At 44.5% G+C, this 19,601-nt stretch overlaps 1 protein-coding gene across 1 annotated transcript in view; it reads right to left on the reverse strand.

Moving 5' to 3' along the window:
- LOC124593861 (juvenile hormone acid O-methyltransferase-like) overlaps positions 1–19,601 on the reverse strand; it is a 99,033-nt gene that overhangs the window by 38,088 nt on the left and 41,344 nt on the right. The window contains exon 2 of the mRNA XM_047132208.1: positions 4,777–4,997. Coding sequence (XP_046988164.1) covers positions 4,777–4,997 — 221 coding nt within the window. The remainder of the gene's footprint in view (positions 1–4,776; positions 4,998–19,601) is intronic.

A 19,601-nucleotide genomic window follows, 5' to 3' on the forward strand; every position in this document is an offset into this window, starting at 1 on the left:
ATTGTATATTATCTTTGAAACTAGTATCTTCTAGTGTTTCGTTCGTAGATGATGGCAGTCGTCTCGTATTATTTATATTAGATCTCGTAGCCATAGAAGGGGCAGATTTGGGCAATTGATCAATCGTATTAGTTAGGAAATTCATTTATATCACTTTATGTCCATTGGACATTGATATATAAACGTTTGTAATATAGAGGGGTTTTAATCTACAATAAATGTATAAGCGGAAACAGAATTTATAATTTGGTAGTTACTAGTTCCTGGAGTAGTATCTTGGAACCTCGCCCAGAGACCATTGCACACATAAGCGCATAAGTCTTCAGTGGGCGAGAAATCATCGAAGTGGACAGTTGGTGACTGGCAGAACGTAATGTGGTCTGACGATTTACTATATTCAAATGTCGCTCGTCGTCGAGTGCACTGAAGACCAAATGAGGCATTTCACCGTGGATGTGTGCAAGGTTAGGTTCAAGCCAGAGGCGGTCTATGATATTTTGGGTGTATTTTTCTTATCATCAGTTGGTCTCGCTCACTGGGATGACCGATAACATTAACCAGCAGGTTTGTTTAAGCATTCTGAAAGATCAGGTGTTGCCTTTGAGTAAGCTATTGACGACAACAGAAGATTTCTTCGGGCTGGAAGAATGTGTGACTGGCTTTCTGAACACTCCCCCATCGATTACATCTTGGATGGCCTGCAAAATCACCAGACTTGAATCCCATAGAAACTCTGTGGGAAACGTTGGAACAACGGGTAAAAACCCGACACCGGCATCTCCGCAATCTGGTGGAACTGTGCGTTCAAATTCTCAGCAACTGGCTTAAACTGGATGTGACGTGCCTGCGCAACCTTGTGGACTCACTGCCTAACCGAATACAGGCGGTTATCGAGTGCAGGGGCGGAATGACACGGTATTAAGTGACTCTTGTAATGATTTCTCTAGGGGTAACCAATTTTGTGTCCGGTGAGCTTATGTTTATCTCCACATTGATAACCTTTGTAGTTAATTCTGTCCTATGAAAGATTATTACTGTTCAACAATAGTCCGCTGCTTGTGGTCTAGTGATTGGCATCGCTGTCTCTAGTCGCGCGGTCCCATGTTCGGCCTCCGACTGTATCAGAGACTTCCTTGGGGAAAGGGGGACCGAGAAAGAAAAAAGAAAAGGCAAGTATCGCTTATCTGTATTATGCTCGCCCAGTCTCCGGAAAGATCGGTAGACACCTACTATAACCGCTCTCTTAATTAAGAACAGTATTATCAAGCTTATTTTTGTATAGGGGAGAGGTGACCGATAAAATCGGTAATAGTTAATAGCACTGAAAAGGTTTTAATTAAAATTATCTATGTATAGCCTCTCATTAGAATAATGCCCGTAGCAAAGTAGCCCTTCAATGAAATCAAAGTGGGTTTAACGCGGCTACTTTTGTTTCTAAATTCTGCTTCATAAACCATGCGCGGGTATTGTTAGTTCCCTTGTCTTGTTTCCTGCGGTCTGAATAAGCCTATGTAGCTGCGGCGTGCGTTATAGCGGGCATTTCCGTGTGATATGCTACGGAAGGGATCAGGGCACTTTTGTTAAATTGCAAGAAAATTTACTGTAGTTAATTTTTACGGACAGACTTTTGCGGTAAGGTCACGGACTAAGAATATCTGAGGAACTGTGTGCGCGATAGAAAGTAGCGCTCAGTATTAAATTCCATTACATGCCGATAAGAGGACCTGTGGACTATACGAAGGGACATTAAATTGAATATAAGAACGGGACTGGACACTTAGCTTTGTGAAAGCAAAAGCGTACGAAGTTTGAACGACTGTTTCGAAGTTTAGCAAGGGGCAATATTCCTTGCTACAATCTCTTTGAGTGACGAACTATAAAAATCACGGACATTTTAGTTGCTGTAAATGCTGAGAGTAATTGTAGGAACAACCCTCCTTTTCCCTCTATACAAAACGTAATCATTCATGGTCATTTATTTATTATTCAAAAATGTTAAAATGTGTGTGAATTCCTAAGGGACCAAACTGCTGAGGTTATCGGTCCCTAGACTTAATCTAACTTATGCTGAGAACAACACACACACCCATGCCCGAGGGAGGACTCGAAACTGCGGCGGGAGGGGCCGCGCAATCCGTGACATGGAGCCTCTAACCGCACGGCTACTCCGCGCTGCTAATTATTACAGAATGTTGTTAATAAAGAACTAAAGTGATTTCCATAACTTCATGTGTATTGGTGATTAATAACTAACATCCAAAGACGTTACTAACTATATTGTCTCCGGTAAAAAATGGTGATCGATTGAGCCAAAAAGTTAACATTAATTATTATGAAAATCCGAAATATAGTCGGCGTTGCAGAAGATGCTCCATCTGATGTTTAGATATAACTAAAAGTGCAACATACACAGTGGATAATAACATTATATCTTCAGTCGGAGAAGTCGACGACAGTAGATCGACGGAGGGCGGCTACATTACGGAAACATGACATCCAATGTGTCTCATTCTGTTCAACAAAGATAAACTCTTCTTGGTTCTTGGTGGGGAGGGGGAAGGCGGGGTGTAATGATACGATATTGTAGTGTTTTTCTTGTTCTGAAGCAGAACAGGCACTGCGGCAATGACAGCCGTTATCGAATGCATGAAATGTAGTCACAATTACGAATATTTACAAACATCAGCAGTGTAATGGAATGACGAAACACGGTTGACGAAATATGGAAGTTTAACTTTGGCCGTGTGTCATGCTCGGATTGCGTAATGATACAGTGACGGCTCGAGATTAGCGGGAAATCCGGATACGACCCCTGGTCAGACACAAATTTTCAATGTTGTCATTCCATTATACGCATGACGGTTATCCATTTTCGTAATTGTGAATACATTTCATGTCTTTTTTGTAAGGTTAAAGAAGATCTATGTCACCGAAAGTCGGGTGTGCACTACATCACACGAATAGTGACGTGTCTTACGTGGGACAGACGGTTAAAGTAATCGAGGAGAGATGCGAGTGTCACCGACAAAACCGACTAGAACAACAGCGCAAATCAGCTATCGCGGATCACTGCCTCGGATATAATCATGAAATGAAATACGAAGGCGCCAGTATAGTGCTGCAAGCTCTTCTGGGTCAGTCTACATAAGGGACATACCGAAATAAAGATGTCACTACTCCAGTATAGTGGAGCGGAAGTTTCAGTTTAAGGGGGGGTTTACTATCTTAGGCCCAAAAAAAGCATGTTCTTTGAGAATTTCTTTCTCGGGATGTCTTATAGATATGAATGTCAAATTTGGTCAAAATGTTTACTGATATTTCCTCTACAAACTGGAAATTTTCGGACCGGAAATGTTGAAGAGCAAAGGCGGAAGTGCCGTCGGAACGAAACAAAATTTCGATGTAGACCTCCATGCGCGGTATGTCACAGGTCAGCCGGCTCGTCTGAAATCAAAATTGAGTTGACGTTAGTGAAGTATATAAGATTCTTTAAGAGTTGTACCTCGCTAAAGTTATTTGGACCATAGGAAACAAAATGGCGGCCATTTGAAAAAGTAGGGTTTTTTTCATCGATTTTACGACTTCGTCGGCTAAGTAAAGGTTTTTAGAGTTGATAGACCAGAATACAAGTGGTACAACTCCTAGACAATTTAGTTAGCTTAGTCAGAAACAAAGAATCATGCCGATCGGTGCAGTAGATTTGAAGTTACGATACCGCGCGATAAAAAAAGTCATTTCGAGAAACACGCATTTGACGTTTTGACTACATATAAATGCAATATTATGCAACTTACGTTCAATCTGCTATTCCGGGTCCATAAACTAGTCCTTCCTCTTCCTCATAGAGGGCGTTGTGCTCGATCTGGGCCATCCTGCGCTGCTCCAGAGCCGATCGTACGGCCGGTGACAAGGGGTTTTCGGCCGCTTGAATCGGGTTGTCGTCCGAATGCTTGGCGAACTGCGTCGAATAGAGTTCCAGGGCGACATCCATCGTTCTCATGGTCTTCAGAATTGCTCAATACCCTTCGCTGAAGCTGCTCACTGCCAGGAAAGTCGCAATCTCCACAATCTTCACACCAGAATGCAAATGCTTGGGGGCTAACTTCCAAACACACGCGTAAAAACTTTCATTTGAATTTTGCGTATTTCCTCTCAAGCCCCGGTACAATAAATCGTCCTCCGAAAGAAAAAAAGCTCGTGCTTGGAAAAGGCCGATGTCAGGCAGGTGCATTTTTTTGTTCAACCGTGAATAACAAACATCTTCGTTCCGTATTCGGAAAAACCGTTTCAGGGGTGGATTCTAAACACTTTTGTGGATCCAAAAATGCAGTTTTTAAAAAATTGATTTTTTGAACCAAAAGATAGCAAACCTCCCCTTAAGCGAGGCTTTAGATCCGGCTCTCAGTTTTTTACGATATCGTCCGCCATCTCATCCACTAGAGGTGCAAAACGCTGAGAGAATGTGCACTTAAGGGACTAACTGTGCGGGAACCGTGAGTCGAACTCGGCTATAAACAGTGATGGGACACTAACAGTACTTCATAGCCTGGCTGGAATCCAGGCAGCGAGTATGGTTAGGGACAATGCTTGCAAAAACTGAAGAATACGACTGGGTCGGTCGTCGACATATCGTGCATAAAAATGAAATAAACAACTTGTCTGAACACACTATTAATCTGACAGACTTCAATGGCTGTGGAATTACAAGTCTCAAGTCAGAGTATTTAAACCTGCGAGAGTCCTATTCGGAAGCAGAAAAGTGTACAGCTTGTTCACCTGTTGTCGGGCACCCAGTGAAGAAGCAGCAGAGCGAAGGCTTTGCTGTAAGGCCCATGCTTCCACACTGCCGTGCCCTCCAAGTCCTTCTCTGCAGCGTCGAAACTCTCGTATGTGATGACCCCTGGCCTTCCGTTGTGCTCCTCCGCGTAGCGTAGCATCTCCGGACTTACGTCGCAGGACACAATCTTCGTGCCGCCAGGGAGCCGGGGCGCCAGAAACTGCATCACACAGACCGTAACTACACTCATGCTCATAAATCAGGGATAACTGCAGAATGTGGTGGAACACAACGTGGCATTACACAGAACTGGCGCTAATAGCATAGGCACATACGGAACACACACAAGATACATCTGTGAGTCTACGGTATTGGTGATAAGTTGAGAAAACCTCCCCGAAATACATGTGCTATAAAACGCCACTGTTTCCTGAGCGTGTACACCGACATCAATATGGGATATGGTCACCATGCACACGTAAACAGGCCGCACAACGGGTTGGCATACTCTGGATCAGGTGGTCGAGCAGCAGCTGGGGTATAGCACCAGTGCCTGTCGGAGCTCCTGAAGTGTCCTAGGGGTGTGAAGACGTGCAGCGATACGTCGACCGAGAGCATCCCAGACGTGCTCGATGGGATTTAGGTCTTTAGAACAGGCAGGTCACTCCATTCGCCTGACATCTTCTGTTTCAAGGTACTATTCCACGATGGCAGCTCAGAGAGGCCGTGCGTTATCATACATCAGGAGGAAGGTGGGACCCACTGCACACCTGAAAAGGCTGGTGCAAAATGACGTCCCGATACACCTGACCTGTTACAGTTCCTCTGTCAAAGACATGCAGGGGTTTACGCGCACCAATCATAATCCCACCCCACACCATCAAACCACTAACTCCATACAGGTCCCTTTCAAGGACATTAATGGGTTGGTATCTGGTTCGTGGTTCATGCCAGATGAAAACCCGGCGACAATCACTGTCCTGACTATACCTGAACTCGTCCGTGAACATAACCTTGGACCATTGTTCCAATGACCATATACTGTGTTCTTGACATCAGGCTTTACGGGCTCTCCTGTGACAAGGAGTCAGTGGAATGCACCTTGCAGATCTCCAGGCGAATAAACCGTGTCTGTTCAGTCGTCTGTAGACTGTGTGTCTGGAGACAACCGTTCCAGTGGCTGCGGTAATTTCCCGAGCAAGGCTACCTGCAGTACTCCGTGGCCGTCTGCGGGCACTTATGGTGAGATATCGGTCTTCTTGTGGTGTGGTGTTGTACACTGTGGAAGTCCCGTACTGTAGCGCCTGTACACGTTTCCTGTCTGCTGAAATCGTTACCATAATCTTGACATCACACTTTGTGGCACACAGAGGACAGTCGACTGTCGTGTAATGACTGCGGGGTGAGCGGTGAGGAAATGGACTCAGGACAATTTTGTGGCAAGAAGACTAAGCACTGATCTTTCATAAAGGGCTACATCACGATAAGACCGTAGGGTTGGTCAACTGGATCTGACGAACAGAAGAATGACAACAGCTGAAATACGGAAATAGGTTGCAGGAAGAGTGTAGCCGCTAACTGTGGGGAACAGGTTACTCGAGTCAGAATTGACACACTACTATATGTCGTTTACCGCTGACGCCATACTACAGGCAACTGAGACTTGCGTGGTGCAGAGCCAGACTCTACTGCGACAGTGAATAGTACTTTATGGTGTCCAGCTATGAGTCTCGTTTCTTGTTGTGGCAGTCAGGTTGACCCTAACGTGTTCAGAGACGACTTGGTGAAAGGTCGCAAGAGCAGCAGTTCTTCAGAACCATACCTCCCGGAAATTATGGTGTGGAGAGCTATTGGATATAACAGGATATATTTGATCATTTCTGGTTCAAATGGCTCTGAGCACTATGAGACTTAACTTCTGAGGTCATTAGTGCCCTAGAACTTAGAACTACTAAAACCTAACTGACCTGAGGACATCACACGCGGACGCGCGGTTCCAGACTGTAGCGCCTAGAACCGCTCGGCCACTCCTGCCGGCGGTAATTTCTGATGGTGGGCTGTAAGCTAGCAGACAAGAATGGTAAAATGTGTTGCTGTACCATTCTTGAGCTGGGTACCAAATGTCGTATTGCTGTAGTCCTCATCTAGAAGACTTCGCTCTGTAGTTCACGCCACAAGCACCTTGTGAAAGGTATCAGTCCTTGACTGGCCTGCCCCGGTGCCATGGTTTGTCCCCCATAGCATGTCTAGGATGCGATACGTACATGGCTTGACAAAGAAAGTGAAGCGCGCAGAAGGGGAGGAGGAAACAAAATGAAACTTTCAAGGTAGATATTTCAGTGATTACAATATCGGGTCAAATTTAAGAGAATTTGGCAGCATGAGCCCACCTATCACTATTACGTTTCACCCCTCTCTAGCCTAGATGCATGCACTGATTCGGTTGGGAAGGGTGTCATAAAGCTATTGTGTCCTCCCGTGAGGCAAACTGTCCAACAGCTATGGTAATTATTCCATTCTGGCTAATGGCACTCAAACACAGTTGACATCCAGGGTGGTTGCATACATACTCTATTGGGGACAGATCAGGGGGTCTTGCTGCCCATGGCAGTACCTCAGAAACATCTAGTTAGTTCGTAGAGACACGTGCCGTATCTGGATGAGCATTGTCCAGTTGAAAAATAGCACCACGATACATAACGACGCAGTATCTCTGTGACATACCATTTTGCCATAAGATATTCCTCTAAATTAATAAAATTATGCCGTGTTGAATGTATTTCACCTTAAAACCCAATGTTTCGTCCCCATCTGCGGAGAACATTCTCAAGAAGAATCGTAGCTTCTTTGAATATCCGACTCACACCCTGGCCCGCTACCGACTACAGCAAAATTCCGCTTCCGCGTGCTTCTACGCAGTGGCGTGACGTCACATGTTTTGAATGCGCGAGCGCAGTTGGCTGTTATCGACTGCCGTCGTCTGCTGTTACTATCACCCCCATGATGGAAGACTGATACACATCTTCTTCAGCACCGGAATCGAGATCATATCCAACTTCCGCTCTCCTCGTTCCTATTGAAACTACTCGGTTGTTTTAAATCTGTATGGCCTCTCTGTATAGCCTTTGTCCGCCCCGATAGCTGAGTGGTAGGCCAGCACAGTAGCTCAGCGTGTTCGGTCAGAGAGCTGACTGGCCTCTGTAAGAAAAAAAGTGAGTGAGAAGATCAACAACGAAGATCAATGGATGTCATGTGACGTCCGCTACGACGAAATACAACGAACCGTAATGAACAAAATGAAAAAATAAAAAAATTGTCAGCGTGGCGGATTGTCGTCAGACGGGCCCGGGTTCGATTCCGGCTGGGTCGGGGATTTTCTCCGCTCAGGGACTGGGTGTTGTGTTGTCTTCATCACCATTTCATCCCCATCCGGCGCGCAGGTCGCCCAATGTGGCGTCGAATGTAATAAGGCCTGCCCCAAGGCGGCCGGACCTGCCCCGTAAGGGGCCTTCCGGCCAAAGACGCCAAACCCTCATTTCCATTTTTTTTTGTTTAGCCTTTCATGGTATTTACATATGGCTGCCAGTATCTGAGTCCTCTCAGAATGAATGTGGTGATCTCCTGGCTGCAAAGCCTGTTCCGCAACAGCTGAACTGTCAAGCTCCCTTCTTCTGGAAATGCCCATGTCTTATAGTCGTTTTTTGACCGTTCTTTTTCTAGTACCCACATACACTTCCCCACAACTACACGGAATCCTATACATTCCTGCTTTTTCCAGTGGTTGGCGAGCATCCTTGGCCGATTTTAGGTGATCTTGTATCTTCCAGGGGGGTTTGTAGCTTATCTCGATGTTTTTTTTTCAAGGTTTTCTCCTATGCGGTCAGTAACGTCCTTAATGAATTTTGCTTTAGTCAATAACGGGTCAGGGTGTGAGTCGGACATTCAAAGAAGCTACGATCCCCTTAAAAATGTCCTCCGGAGATGGGGAGGAAATGTTGGGTTTTAAGATGAAATTCTTCGACCACAGTATAATAGCCAGGAACATTTTATTAATTTTGACATTTCCGGCCGTGAAAGGTTGCATTTTCAAATAAGATATTCCTGTATCACTACCATCCATCACCTGAAATCATACCCAATGGCTCCCTCCCTCATTACACTAGGAGTAACATTGCTGTGCCTTTGCAAAACAGTGGAAGAATGGTATCTCTCCTGAGGTCCTCGCCATACCCACTGACAAATGTCATCTGGGGCAGCGCCGTTCATCGCTGGTCATGGGACCACTCTAGACACAGCCAACGGTAAATACCTGACGTCGTCGGCTCGAGTGCCATCAGCTGATCCAATGTAAAGGAAGCTTCTGGTATGAACTTTTTTATTGCCTTGACCCCGTCTATGTAATCTGGATTACTAGTTTCGACAGGACTAAGCTGCCAACTTCAGATCCACAGAGTAGAGGTTACGAAATCATGCTGTGTGGTTTAGCGCACAGCACGATTTCATAACCTATACTCTACACGTTGTAGGGAAGCAGCCTACTCACGCTGTAGTAAATTCACATCGGTCTTTGCATTGTGTGCCAGCCAGTCCGCTGTAACTAGCTCTGACGTCATAAATGTTGCGCAATACATTAAAAATCAAGCAAATAACCTAAAACATTTCTAGCATGTCAGGAGTAATACTAAATTAATGTGTGTTGAATATCAGTTCGATATCTTTAGCCATTTTCGAAATTTGGACGTTTTTCTGTAAAAATCATTGGCGCAACAGAAAAGAGCTAGAGAGTTAAAAATTTATAATTAGATCCATTTTTCATAATTATTTAATAAAAACAGTCTTCTGGATCTCACAAATTAAGACTTTAGTAGAAATTCATGATTTTCTGGTTTTTGTCTCAAAACTTAAGGAAGCAAGATAGATTAAGTAGGCTAATAAATAAGGCTAGGATGTTTATATTTAAGTAGAATGGAGATCCGCTATAACCATAAGGATGTGAGAACTTTCATTTGAATACCTATAAAACTATAGCGATAGCGTATCTCCAAAGGGCCAGTTCAGAGCTCGTCTACTGCGTGCAGTGTAATTAAATTAATTCTCTCGCCCAAAATATTTAACTTAGCCACGTCAAACATTTATTATGATTACTTACCTGTGTGCTGAAGGCACATTTAAATTGAGAGCTTCATCGGCCATCAGCAAAAGAAACTATGATTTATTCAATAACTTAAAGTGGTGCATTACTAGCCCAGCGGCTAGTCGGGAGAGCCGATTTGATCAGGCGTTCCCTAAGCCGTCCGCACCGCGGCTTTATATATAAGAACGCTGCGCGAGGAAGCAAGGCCCCAGTTCTCTCCAGACGCTGAATAGCACGTCATCTGTGTCGGGAGTCGCGTCGCGTCGGTATCATTGCTTCAAACAACCTCGGATGCCGTATTAAGTTACTCGGGATACGTGTAACCATGAATCATTTTCGAGTGAAGTGTTAATTCTGGGTTGACTTTAATTATCGATCTTCAGTTTGCGTATTGTCGTATTTTCACGTGCCGCCGCGGGACAAACATTCTACCATTATTTAACGTGGCGTTTGATGAACCTAATCATCAAATTATGGCGAGCATTCATTTAAATATTCAATTTGGACAATTATAGTTGCATCAGCGCATTAGACTCTGAACTGCTCTGTTAGTTAGGTTGTGTGGATTCTTTTGTTTTTCATCTGTGACATTCAGAATATACTCAACTATTTTAGAAAATCGTTTTTGATTATAAATCCCGGACAATCTCCTAATTCCTCAGAGCTATAAGCTGTAACTATAAGTGTATTCTCAGATGAAGTGGGCACTAGGAATTCTAATTACAGGCTTCACGTTTTACTAATCACTTTCTGGTTGCCAATATTGTAGTTAGAGAGCCAGTGTTGAGAACGGCGAAAGACAGCATAAATAACATTCTAAATAATAGGAACATTTAACAACATTAATTCAATCCGCCGCCCCACAACGTCTTAAGACGGCAGCTTAGTCCTGTCAAAACTAGTAATCCAGTGTACATGCACGCGGTCAAGGCAAAAAAATTCATATCAGAAGCTTTCTTTACAACCGTTCGTGTTGTGTTAACACCGAACTACGTTTGGGAAGGCAATTCCCTAGTCCACCGCTGCTAGTCTCCGACCAATTGTATGGGACAACACAGAATGTTGCAGGCAGTACTTTACTTCTTTTGAGACGGCAGGCACAGATCTATAATCATTACGATGTGCTTGGTGGACAATACGGCGATCCTCTGTTGCGGTGGTCTCACGTGGTCGAGCGGAACCTTGATGGAGAGTAAGGCTGCCCTCACGTTTCCATGCAGTCCACGTGGGCCACTGTCACATCGGAATGCCTTTACAAATCCGAGTATTCCGGAACTGGACCGGCCAGCCAAATGCAGACCCACAACGAGGCCGCTTTAAACTGTGTCAGGTGCTGATAACGCTATCTCGAACGAAGACGCGGCATCTCCCTGTCCTTCATAGTGGTCAGTCAAGATCTGAACCTCTTGTATATTCTACTGGGCATGGTGATAAAAGTGAACACGGATACCAATAACGCACTCCGGTGGCCGTCCTACCTGTAACAGAGAATTGCAACTCTAATCGTTTACAGACCCGTCGATGGGGAGTACATGTATGATGTTAAACTGACACCCACCTGTGTCTTCAGGGTGATTCACTTTAGTTTTGTCAGGCAATGTGTATTTTCGTACCAGTCACCAACCAGCAGTCTTCATGAAGGGACACAGTTGTGTTTCAGGCATAGCAATAAATGCCTCATGATGACATGGGGAGGCTGTCTGCTTCCTGACCACAAGGAATGTAAGAGTGTATTTGTGCCTGTGAGATTCACTCCTCATACTGATGTTGATGATGGATATCAGTTCGGAATGGTATGAAAGTTTAGTCATGTAACGTCCTTTATGTGATGATCCATCCGCCGGCCGGTGTGGCCGAGCGGTTCTAGGCGCTTCAGTCCGGAACCGCGCTGCTGCTACGGTCGCAGGTTGGAATCCTGCCTCGGACATGGATGTGTGTGATGTCCTTAGGTTAGTTATGTTTCAGTAGTTCTAAGTCTAGGGGACTGATGACCTCAGATGTTAAGTCCCATAGCGCTTAGAGTCATTTGAACCATTTGATGAACCATCCACAAAGTATATGACCTGATCATTCATCTTTTTAAAGTTTGCCATTTTCGTCAAAAAACATCTACAAATATGATGCACAAGCAACTTTAGAATGAATAGTAGACGATCTTTACTCGTAGTACTAGTGATATTTGGTTCTGTTCCTTCCGCCTCTTGGGCGAAGGAAGAATTACTGTTTACATGCCTCAGTGCGTGCCCTAGAGTTCTATCCCATAATCGCTATGCTCGGTATATGTTGGCATAAAGACTGCCTGACATCTTCCTGCAACACCAGTTTTCTAAATGGCGAAGCGCAGTTTCGTGACTACTATGTCGTCTTTCTTCCAAGGACAAAAAATAAAAAAGGTGCTCCACGAAGGAATTATCTGAATGCGACGGAGATCGGTAGATGTATGGACATGTACAGACAAACAAATGATGAGAATTTCAGAAAAAAATGAATGATTTATTCAAAAGGAAGAGAGTCGCACATTGAGCAAGTGAATAACGCGGTCCACCTCTGGTCGTTATGCAAGCAGTTATTCGGCTTGGCATCGATTGATAGAGTATTTGCCCAAATTCTGTCCAATTGGCACGTTACATCGTCAAAATATCGAGCTGGTTGGAGGGCGCTGCCCATAATGCTCCAAACGTTATCGATTGGGTAGAGTCCGGCAACTTTGCTGGCCAAGACAGGGTTTTGCAAGCACAAAAACAAGCAGAAGAAACTCTCGCCATCTGCTGGCGGGCATTACCTTGCTGAAATGTAAGCCCAGGACGGCTTGCAGTGAAGAGCAGCAAAACAGGGCGTACGATATCGTCGACACACCATTTTGGGGTAGCGGTGTCGCGGATGGAAACGGAATGGGTCCTGCTATGAAATAAAATGGCACCCCAGACCACCGCTCCTGGTTCTTGGGTCATATGGCTGACGTCAGGCAGGTTGATACCCCACTGCTGTCCAGGGCGTCTTCAGAGCTCAGTTCGAAGCGGGACTCATCACTGAAGACAACTCTACTCCAGTCAATGACATTCCAGGCCGAAGACGTGTCTGGATACTCCCCAGACAGCAGTGCGATACTAACCTGACTGCCACCAAGCATACGGCCCAACAACCAGAAGTCGTGGTCTGGTGTGTCATTTCTTCTCATAGCAGGACCCCTTTGGTTGTCATCAGCGGCACCCTTTCAGCACAGCGGTTTGTCGACAATATTCTACGCTCCGTTTTGTTGCCCTTCATGGCGAGCCATCCTGGACCTACATTTCAGCAAGATAATGCCCGTCCGTACATGGCGCGAGTTTCTACTGCTTGTCTTCGTGCTTGCCCAACCTTACCTCGGTCAACAACGTTTGGAGCATTATCGGCAGGGGTCTCGAACCAGCTCGGGACAGGAGGACATCCAAAAACTCTATTAATTAGTGCCAAGCCGAATAACTGCTTGCATGAAGACCAGAGATGGACCAAAGCGTTATTCACTTGCTCAATTTGTGAAGCTCTTTCTCTTGAATTAATCACCCAATTTTTCTGAAATTCTACTCTATTATTTGTCTGTACATGTCCATCACATCTACCGATTTCCGTCTCATTCGGATAATTCCTTTGTGGTGCGTCCTTTTTTTCTTAGAGTGTAATTACAGTCTTACATATTACGATAAAAATTTATTTCCTCGCTTTAGAATGGATACTGAGTAAGGCCATGTTTCAAAATTTTTTATTGTTGTTATAGTTTTATAATTATTTTAAATGAGACATATATGTCCCGCTGGAGTCCAGGAGGAATAAATTTTTCCTTAAATTCATTCCACCTCAAGTCCAGCAGGTTATATACGTCCTACTTAAAATTACTTTTTTACTAAGAATTAGAATCTGTAAAAAGAAGGAAGTAAGTACCACCATTACGTCAAAGAAATTACTCTGCTCACAGCTTGACATTTTTACGAAATATTTCGAAACATTGTTGAATATATAATGGTACTTTGCAGTGGCTACATACTGTATAATATTAGTACTTATCTCTTGCTTCCACGTGCTGCATTGTCATCGAATCCTTGTTCTCTTTGTTGGGAAATGTTTTCAAGCTACATACCTCGTATAAGCGCACATCATCATCCGCACAGAACCGTGTGTATCTTCAGTAAAATGACAAGACAATAAGCCTCTTACAGTTCTGTCAAGTGCTCCCCCATCCGAAAGGTATAAGATTCGTCACAAGAAAGAAGAGATGGTACAACCTCAGCTATATCGTGCCCTGCATCCTTAGCCGAGTACATGACTGTGATGGGAGCAATAGACCGGTTTGACCCGTGGAGAGAACGATATGCTGCTAGCAGTAGGTCACTCAGATGTGGCAGCGTCTTTTTTCTTTTCTTTTGGACGTTGCAACAATAAACAGTGCCATCCTGTGGAACTGAAATAACAGAGGAAAATGTGCCCAATTTTGTTGTCGCCTTGTTCTTGAAAGATAGCTTCCAACTGGGGGAACTATAAAGAGAAGGGGATGACCAGCATCCGCCAACAAAAAACAAACCAGAAGTCTGTGGAGTCTTCTGTTTCATATCAAATCAAGCGAAATAAAATAAGATTACTGCACAGAACAAATATATAAATTTAAAAAGGCACAAATATGAACAAAAGACAGAAGCAGAAATCCCCTATAAACACTGGCGGTAAAACAAAACTGTTAAACGAATTTAAAGTGTTTTATCAATAAATACCTGCACAAATAGGTACATTTCTAGAAAACAGTGTACAGAACACAATAATACCATTACTGAGCTTATCTGTTGCAGACACAAGGCACACAATGCACTACTGACACAATTAACCGATATTTCGTGCGTCATATGCCAAACAATGAGCCTGTTGACTCCAAACAGTTGATACATTCAGTGCTAGATTGGAGCACCACACATATGTGGGACTTCCGTATCCCTGTGAACTCAGGGCTCTAAATTTGTATTTGGGAAACTTAGGTCCCACTGCTGACGAAAGGGTTGTTCCCCAAACATACCTTTTACTCTTCCGTATTGGATGTACAGATGTATTCAATATCCTAGCAGCATCTCTGACTACATTAGATGTGTAGCGTCGTGTGTTCTTGGGAACCTGGGGCAGTATTTTACAACTCCGTCTCTTGAAACTCCTGTCTGTCCGGACATGGGGATTGCATCCTTCCACCATCCTCCATACCTACAAATCTCTCATCTGTCCTGTCCTCTGTCATGCCAACATTGCCTGGATCTCCGCCCCCCCTCCCCACTTTTATAGTGCCCTTCAAATCATAGAACTCCACAGGTTCCACCTTACCTTCCATATCCACCTTCCCCCCCCTCCCCCCCCCCCCACACAACTCCTGTATGCCCTCATCCCCTTCCCCCACCTCCTCCTTTTCCTCCAACATATTCGCATCCTTTACACTGTCGGCAGGCTTGATACCCCCCACCCCCTGGTTTCCTCCTTCCTCTCCACCCCCTGCTCGTTGCAACGACATTCACAGCCTCCATCTCCTTCATCAGGGCAATTTCCAGCACCTCCCCCATCTGGATGTTGAACTTGCCGTGACATCTAACCTTCTGACCAACTGTAGCTGGCCTTGTTCCTCCCCTCCCCAGAGCCCCCCTTTTTCCTCTCCCCTCCTCCTCCTAGGGCGGATTTTCCTCCTTCCCCTCCCAGTCTCTGCACCCCCTCCTCAACTGTTTCCCTCCCACGTCCTTCCCTGCCCGCTCCCCCTTGGGGCGCCCCCCGCCCGTCTCCCCCCTCTCCTTCCTTTTGGAACCGCCCATCCCCCCTTTCTTCCCTCATCCCTCGTCTCCATCCCTCTGGCAGATCCTCTCAGTTTATTCAACGTTGTTGGTGTGCTACATCAGTGTTGTGTTTGGTGCTGTTCTCCTGTGACGTCAAGAGCTGTTATTTTAATTGTGTGCTGGTCTTGCACATAGTGTTGCTGTCAGTGATTGTTATGCGCTACGCCGCCCATCGCTACTTTTATCCTCCAGCCGTACTTCGCCTTGTGTGTCTTTTAATCGTCACAGTGTGTGGTTTTTGTCTACAGTTTTTAGATTTTTATCACCATTTTTACAGTCACCCCCTTTTTTACACTATCTTCCATTATGTTTCCCCTTTTATATGTCTGTTTCGCCGTATTTCCTCCTTTATGTTTTTTAAATGTCTCCATGTTCTGTATGTACTGTCTGTCTCTCCACTGAAGAGCGCTGCCTATGCTGCTGCCAGCCCGCCCCATGTGGGGCACTGAAATACAATAGAGAAAAAAAGTATTCTACAATTGACTGCACGAGCTTGTTGTATGTGATTTCCTTTACAGCTGCACTGCAATTCCTCAAAACTGCTCCATGAAATATATTGTTATTTCAGGGGGGTAGGACATCAAATGGGCCGACTTTGAGCAGGAGAGGCACCACAGGACATTTTAATTTCCACTGTCTATACTTTTACAAACAAATTCATAAAACTTTGTCAGCATGACCGGGAAGGATTCAGGATTCACACTCATAGCAGTGGAAGCTCAAAAACATAACAATGTACAAGGGTCGTCCACAAAATAAGTTCCGTTTTTATTTCTATCCGCGGCAGCGCTACGGCCGCAGTTCCCAGCATGCGCGGCAGTTACTCTGACTCAAGGAGAATTCATGTACGCAATATTCAGATCGCTACTGCCGACGTGTGCTTTGTAGTGCTTCTTTATAATGTCAAGCAGTAATTGAAAACGCGCGGCGTGTGAAATCAGATATGTGATTCGTTTTCTAAACGCAAGAAAGTTAAATTCATCGGCAAATCTGCGAGGTTTTCGGACAAAATGCTATGAGTGATTCAATGGTTAGAAGATTGGTCAGATTGTTCAATGAAGGACGTGATCAAGAGGACGATGAAGAACGAAGTGGACGCCCGTCTGTGGCTACTGACGAACTTTTTCACACAATTGAAGACAAGATTAAGCACAATTGTAAGATTACACTTAGTGCCCTTGCTATGGAAGTTCTGCAAATCTTATGATCGCTAATTTATGAAATTGTTACTGAAAAACTGAAATTTCGAAAACTTTCGTCACATTCGGTACCCAAAATTCTTACTGAACAACACAATAAACAACGGACGCGCAGCGCACTTCAGTTTTTGACAGTTACGGGGGATGAAACTTGGGTACCATACGACACCTCTGAAACAAAACGGCAATCAATGGAATGGAGGCACACTTCATCCCCAACGAAGGTTAAGCCTAAGCAAATCTTGACACCTCGAAAAGTCATGTGCACCGTTTTTGGGACCGAAAAGCATTTTGCTAATTGATTTCTTAGAGAATTTCAAGGTCAGCGCAATCGATGGAGAGTTGGGGTTGGGTTGTTTGGGGAAGGAGACCAGACAGCGAGGTCATCGGTCTCATCGGATTAGGGAAGGAAGTCGGCCGTGCCCTTTCAAAGGAACCATCCCGGCATTTGCCTGGAGCGATTTAGGGAAATCACGGAAAACCTAAATCAGGATGACCGAACGCGGGATTGAACCGTCGTCCTCCCGAATGCGAGTCCAGTGTCTAACAACTGCGCCACCTCGCTCGGTGATTGATTTCTTACCACGAGGCCAAACAATCAATGCACTTGCTTACTGCGAGACCATTAAGAAATTGCAACGCGCGGCAGCATTTTCAGTTACGGCTGACGTTATAAAGAAGCACTACAAAGCACACGTCGGCAGCCGCGATCTGAAAATGGCGTACATGTCTTCTCCTGGAGTCAGAGTAACTGCCGCGCATGCTCGGAACTGCGGTCGTAGCGCTGCCGCGGATAGAAATAGAAACGGAACTTACTTTGTGGACGACCCCCATACGTTGTTATGTTTTTGAGCTTCCACTGCTATGTCTACATCTACATCTACATCTACATGGATACTCTGCAAATCACATTCAAGTGCCTGGCAGAGGGCTCATCGAACCACCTTCACAATTCTCTATTATTCCAATCTCGTATAGCGCGCGGAAAGAACGAACAAATATATCTTACCGGACGAGCTGTGATTTCCCTTGTTTTATCGTGGTGATCGTTCCGCCCTATGTAGGTCGGTGTCAACAAAATATTTTCGCATTCGGAGGAGAAAGTTAGTGATTGGAATTTCGTGAGAAGATTCCCATCACAACGAAAAACGCCTTTCTTCTAATGATTTCCAGCCCAAATCCCGTATCATTTCTATAACACTCTCTCCCGTATTTCGCGACAATACAAAACGTGGTGCCTTTCTTTGAACTTTTTCGATGTACTCTGTCAGTCCTACCTGGTAAGGATCCAGGATCCCACACCGCGCAGCAGTATTCTAAAAGAGGACGGACAAGAGTAGTGTAGGCAGTCTCCTTAGTAGGTCTGTTACATTTTCTAAGTGTCCTGCCAATAAAACGCAGCCTTTGGTTAGCCTTCCCCACAACATTTTCTATGTGTTCTTTCCAATTTAAGTTGTTCGTAATTGTAATACCTAGGTATTTAGTTGAATTTACGGCTTTTAGATTAGACTGATTTATCGTGTAACAGACGTTTAACGAATTCCTTTTAGTACTCATGTGCATGACCTCACACTTTTCGTTATTTTGGGTCAACTGCCACTTTTCGCACCATTCGGATATCTTTCTAAATCATTTTGCAGTTTGTTTTGGTCTTCTGATGACTTTATTTAGTCGATAAACGACAGCGTCATCTGCAAACAACCGAAGACGGCTGCTCAGATTGTCTCCCAAATCGTTTATATAAATAGGGAACAGTAAAGGGCCTATAATACTACCTTGGGGAACGCCAGAAATCATTTCTGTTTTACTCGATGACTTTCCGTCAGTTACTACGAACTGTGACCTCTTTGACAGGAAATCGCAAATCCAGTCACATAAATGAGACGATATACAGAAAGCACGCAATTTTACTACGAGCCAATTGTGTGGTACAGTGTGAAAAGCCTTCCGGAAATCCAGGAATACGGAATCGATCTGAAATCCCTTGTCAATAGCACTCAACACTTCATGTGAATAAAGTGCTAGTTCTAGGGAACTGATGACCTCAGAAGTTAAATCCCATAGTGCTCAGAGCCATTTGTGTTTCACAGGAACGATGTTTTCTAAACCCATGTTGGTGTGTGTGAATAGACCGTTTTCTTCGAGGCAGTTCATAACGTTCGAACACAATATATGTTCTAAAATCCTGCTGCATATCGACGTTAACGAAATGAGCCTGTTATTTAGTGGATTACTCCTACTACCTTTCTTGAATATTGGTGTGACCTGTGCAATTTTCCAGTCTTTGGGTACGGATCTTTCGTCGAGCGAACTGTTGTATATGATTGTTAAGTATGGAGCTAATGCATCAGCATACTCCGAAAGGAACCTAATTGGTATACAGTCTGGACCAGAAGACTTGCTTTTATGAAGTGATTTAAGTTGCTTCACTACTCCGAGGATATTTACTTCTACGTTACTCATGTTGGCAGCTGTTCTCGATTCGAATTCTGGAATATTTACTTCGTCTTCTTTTGTGAAGGCATTTCGGAGGGATGTGTTTAGTAACTCTGCTTTGGCAGCACTGTCGTCGATAATATCTCCATTGTTATCGCGCAGAGAAGGCTTTGATTGATTGTTTCTTGCCGCTAACATACTTCACATACGACCAGAATCTCTTT

This window comes from Schistocerca americana, chromosome 2 (genome assembly GCF_021461395.2).
Source record: "Schistocerca americana isolate TAMUIC-IGC-003095 chromosome 2, iqSchAmer2.1, whole genome shotgun sequence".
Classification (NCBI taxonomy): Eukaryota; Metazoa; Arthropoda; class Insecta; order Orthoptera; family Acrididae; genus Schistocerca; species Schistocerca americana.